General features: G+C 37.5%; 1 protein-coding gene across 2 annotated transcripts; it reads right to left on the bottom strand.

Moving 5' to 3' along the window:
* Nucleotides 1-210: 210 nt before the first annotated feature.
* Nucleotides 211-3,718, bottom strand: LOC104593165 (RING/U-box superfamily protein). Of its 2 annotated transcripts, none has more exons than XM_010252918.3 (7): nucleotides 3,542-3,718; nucleotides 2,669-3,065; nucleotides 1,623-1,757; nucleotides 1,494-1,536; nucleotides 1,098-1,166; nucleotides 842-953; nucleotides 211-642 (listed from the first exon to the last, which is right to left on the bottom strand). In XM_010252918.3, exons 2-7 carry the CDS (start codon nucleotides 3,001-3,003, stop codon nucleotides 566-568), a joined length of 771 nt encoding a protein of 256 aa, XP_010251220.1. In that variant the 5' UTR covers nucleotides 3,004-3,065; nucleotides 3,542-3,718; the 3' UTR covers nucleotides 211-565. The 2 variants fall into 2 exon arrangements, with proteins under 2 accessions (XP_010251220.1, XP_010251201.1); XM_010252899.3 differs by having other exon boundaries at nucleotides 211-626.
* Nucleotides 3,719-5,035: the final 1,317 nt, after the last annotated feature.

Below are 5,035 nucleotides of genomic sequence, written 5' to 3'. Positions count from 1 at the left end.
CTTACCAGTCTTTATCTTTAAAGACAAGATCCCAAAAGCTTAATGTCTAATGGATCTGGGCTGTTGGAAGATTTTTTTATAGACTTGCCAAACGACGGGAGAAAGCATGCAAGAGAAATTGAAAAAGTTAAGTTTGCCCACTATAAAAATTTCAGAATGTGTTAAGAGCCTCGCCATTTAATTCAGCACAAGAGAGAGATGAAAAGGATCACAGTCCAATGTTTTGTCAACATGTGAATTATCAGGTTTAGTTTGTAAACAAAGATTTAAAAGGGCTTTTATCCAATGTTGTTCGTTGGATACAAACCTAACCTTGGTATTTTCTTGAACAAAGTGGCCATGTTCTCATGTTTGTTCAGCGGGCATTTTTACCATCGGACTACGCAATGGTTCCTTCCTTTTATACATAGGGTGATAAATGAAGCAATATATACATAAAAACAAATAAAAAGGGGGAAATTGTGTTGCTTCTTGTTGTAACTTTGTATATAAATTTACTTACACAGCGGGGTAGCTGAGGTGATTATTTGATTCCACCCTCAGGACCGCTCTCCGTAAGCTCCACTCATGACAACATTCGAGTGCAAGACGAAGTGCAGTTCCAAGTCCTAGGACAACAAGCACACCTGCACAGGTTCATCCCTCCAAATCAGGACAAGAGGCAAGTTAGTGAGAGGTGTTAGGTTGGTGCACTAGGATTCAATTGTGCAAGCATGTAATAGGCCAGTGGGATTTGCCATTGAGGACAGATTTCAAGTCCAAGTCTGTGGCATCAAGTTGGATAGTTGTCAAACTAAGCAAACTAAGCCTCTAAATAATATGTGAAGGATGGAGAGATTACCTATAATAATGTTCACAGGAAGTGCAGAGACACCAAGTGAAATGGATATCAGCACATCCAATAAAAGCCCACCAATTAGGATTGAGAATGCCACCCAAAGCGGACTGAACCACTATAAAGTATACCCAAAAGAAACAGGCAAATATTGATTAGGAAACTGTAAGGAAATTGGCAATAAACAAGAAATAGTGAATATTTTGATGATGTGTACGACAGTCATGATAAAATACAGTAACTTCACCGCAAAACTGCATACCCTTTCACGTTCTTGTGCAATATTAGATCCTCCAAAGGCTGGGTCAACCCTCCAAATCCAATAATTTGTCTGTTTCAAGAAAAATAATGTATACATTGAAGCACGTCAGATGTTAATAACTACTAAATTTTAAAATTTAAATTTAAATTTAAGTTTCTTGGATGGATTGATTCATGTTAATAATTGCAGGTGTTGGTTAGGAATGGATCTCTTTGTTAGGAAAATTTGTAGGGAAAAGCCATGGTGATCCCAAAGATCCCCTATCAATACACATGACACATTTTATGCCAAGTTATCAGAGGTCCACCACTAGATCAATAAATATTTGGAGCTCTGGAAGAAACACCATCTTCAATCTTTTACTCTAAAAGTAATCTGACAATTAAATGCACCTACACTTGACTGGGGCTCTGGGCGTGGCACATTTGCTGCTACTTGCCTGCATAAAAAAGTTCAAGAACCTATTATTACGTTGTTCAAGATTGGGTAAGATTGAAATACATGCCAGTACAGTGGACAACTTACTGGCATATCTCACATTTATTTGAACCTCTAGTGCGAAACCAAGTATCAATACATGATCGATGTGCATTTGCTAGCCCACCTCGACACTGGCATCCAAGATCTATAAGAGGTTCTTCTGTTTGCTGCTGACAAACTCTGTTAATTAACATAAACAAGAAGCATTATACTTCTTGATGGCAGAATAGCAGAGAAGGAAGAGAAAATTACATATGACATTTCTAAGACACTACCATAACAATACAATGGAAACATTTATAAGTATTTCGAACTGTCATTAACAAAGGGTGCAATATGACAAATGTCAATTAATTGACTGAAATTATTTCAAGGAACAATTGAGAACAAATCCCTGCAGACTGCACATTATGACTTGCAAACCACCTAGTCAAACAGATTTATTTCAACTTTGTCAAGCCAAACTATGTGAACAAAACAAACTTTGCAAGTAGATGGGATGAAAAAAATAAAAAATATAATCATCTATTCAGTTTAATATCTTCTCGCATGTTAACGGATTTCTAATTTTGTCCTATGAATGATTCATCAAAACACACAAAGGGGCTGTTTGATAATGACTTTAGTTACTGACCTGAGCAGACTTATTGCTTTACCTTTTAGTGGATAAAATCATTAAATAATCAAATATTCAAAGGTACATTAATCTACCCAAGTTCAGCTTAAGCCATTGAAGAGCCCACAACCTCCTTAAAACTTTATTCACTAAAAGACAAAGCAATGAACTTTTCAGTTTAGCCACTTGAGCTATTATCAAACAGCCACTAAGCAGCTACTTGAAAAGAAACACACCATAATGGCATAATGGTATAATATACTTTGTTATCTATAACTGCCACAGTGCCACCACAGCTAGTGAAGTCTTTAGTCTCAAGTATATAACACAAACAAATGAAAAACTAAAGTGAAGCAAAGTCCTCAAACATCAACCAAGTAAATGGATTACTGACTTTCAAAATCACATGACTTAAATCTACCGAGTTTGAGGCATAGTATGTGCTAAATATGATATTATAAGAACAACGGAATACCTGCATTGCTCGTGCGAACTTTCGTTTCTTGACAAGCAACCTTTCTTAGGAGTAACCATATCAGTAATTTCATCCCTGTTGGTGCCCCTGGTCACTGTAACACTCCCCTTAAGCTCTGAAGTCACTGACACTTGAGACTGTGACTCCCCCTTCGAGATCACAAGGGCGAGCACCGTCCCAGTGCCTTCTTGGGCAGATTGCCGTAACGAACACTGGGTTCCATTTTCCTCCTCCCGAGGCTCACTCTCCATGTTCCCTTGTTTCTCGAGGTCATATTGATCAACACTATGACCGCCCACTGCGATGCCATCTCTATCGGATCCATCATTCTGCATTTGGTTATATACCGTATTGCCACTATCTCTTTAGTTAGTTCTCCAAGTCACCAAGACCGTGACTGTAAATTGAAAAAATAAAATAAAATTTCCAGATTCAGGAATTCCCAAACCCTAGAAACAGAACTTTTCTACATTCATAAAAAACAGCAATAAATAAGACCGAATTATGGTTCAATCAAATCGAACTAACACTTATTCTTGATTTGAAACAGACAATCTACAAAGAAATTGTAGAAAAAACCAGCAACTAGTAGCCAATCAAGTACGCAAAGGATTTCAGTAACTATCAAAGCATGAACTAGAAAAACCACAACATCTACTGAAACGAAATCCAAGTCCACAATCCGTGCCCCTCCAAAATAATCAAGACATAGGGCAGAACAATAGTGGAAAGTAGTAAAATTTATATCCAATTGCTACCGACCTGAAATACTAGAAAGCAGAGAAAGACAAGGGTCATAGAAAACAAGAATTAAAGCACCAGAAAATAAAAGAAAAAGTTGGAAAAATCTTAAGAACAGAGTGAAGGTCGCACCTGGAAACGATGGGCTCTCAGGATAAGAAATCGTGGCGGGAGAAACTCGATCGGTAAAAAGAACAGTCTAGGACCTGTAGTCTCTTGTTTTGCCGGGAATAGAAGAAATAAGTCCGGGAATTGTAAGTGTAACGCGCACCGTCTAGAATTGTAAATGTTTAGAGCAATGCTAGCGTCACTGATTCCGTGGCCACACAACCAATTAAATCACAAACCCCAAACCACAAAATACTAATAAATTAAATACAATACCCCTCAGACGTGACACGTGCCCCTCGAAACACCAGATAGAGGGTGTAGGTTACACCGGATATGTGTCTCGTTTGGTTTGTGGGTAGTTTTTTTTTTTTCACGCCTTGTGGGTAGGGTTGTTGTGGGTAAGAGAGATCCCAATAGCAGTGGTTGGTAGTCCAGTGAGCCCAGATTTTTTACCCACATAACATCACAGTCACACATAAGGAACATCTCCCTTTTACATGCCGCGTTTGTGGGTAGGAACATCTTCTTTTATATGTAGTGTCTTAAGGGTAGGCATAGATAGTTGTGGGTAAGAGATCCGACAGATGTTATAGTTAGGGGTGTAAATGGATTAAATTCGAATTGAATTAGGTAATATCTAAATTTAAATCCGATTAGAAAATTCGATATCTGAATTTGATTCAATATCCAATGGATATTGAAAATTAATATTCAAAATTGAATCTGATTAAGTATTCGAATATTTGATTTGATTTGAATTCGACCAGTTAACTATTTTAGATAATTAATAAATATATAAAATAAATACTTTATTTATATAAAACATTTAAATATTATATATAATTATATATAAGAATTAAAATAATCAGCCGAAGATGTTATTGCTTCACAAGTGTATATTAAGAACACCTCCCACACATAATGTTATCATTTATGGGAAGATATTCCTAATGCATGGCTGGGATGCACTGTGAGGATGGTGTGAGGAACAGATCTGAACTAGTTGTGACTACTTACTGCTGTTGGCGTTTTAGATTTAAGCATTGTCCAGCATTTTCATTGGCTATGTTTGGAGCCATGCCGTTTTTCTGGATCATGCTTGATGTTTGATTAAACATTTTTTGGAAAAGCAATTTTTCATACCACACCTTAAAAAAAAATAAAAAACTCAGGAAACCGCATTGGTTTCAAACATAAGTTGCGTTTGTTCATTTAATAGAAGGGGAGAAAAAGGTAATTTGCCACTTTGCATTGTTGGGCTATAAATGGGCCGAGCTAGAGGTATAACTAGTCAGATAGCTTTTTTTTTGTTAATGTCAGATATTCTGAGAAGTGAGAAGGGAGCGGGGCTGAACCACTAAGCTAGTTCCAAGTTTCTACAAGGTAGAAATGTCATGTATGGCTGTTGGGTTCCTGGCCTGGCATAGTCCGCACTCCAGGCCTGATATTTCCGGGCTAAGTTCTGGGTTGGGCACCTAGGACTAGGAGTAGGTATGCACCCTGCGCCCATATAAA

This window comes from Nelumbo nucifera, chromosome 3 (genome assembly GCF_055504915.1).
Source record: "Nelumbo nucifera cultivar China Antique chromosome 3, China Antique-T2T, whole genome shotgun sequence".
NCBI lineage: Eukaryota > Viridiplantae > Streptophyta > Magnoliopsida > Proteales > Nelumbonaceae > Nelumbo > Nelumbo nucifera.
Note: the sequence above shows the minus strand (reverse complement) of the source record. Positions and strands in the feature narration are given on the sequence as shown.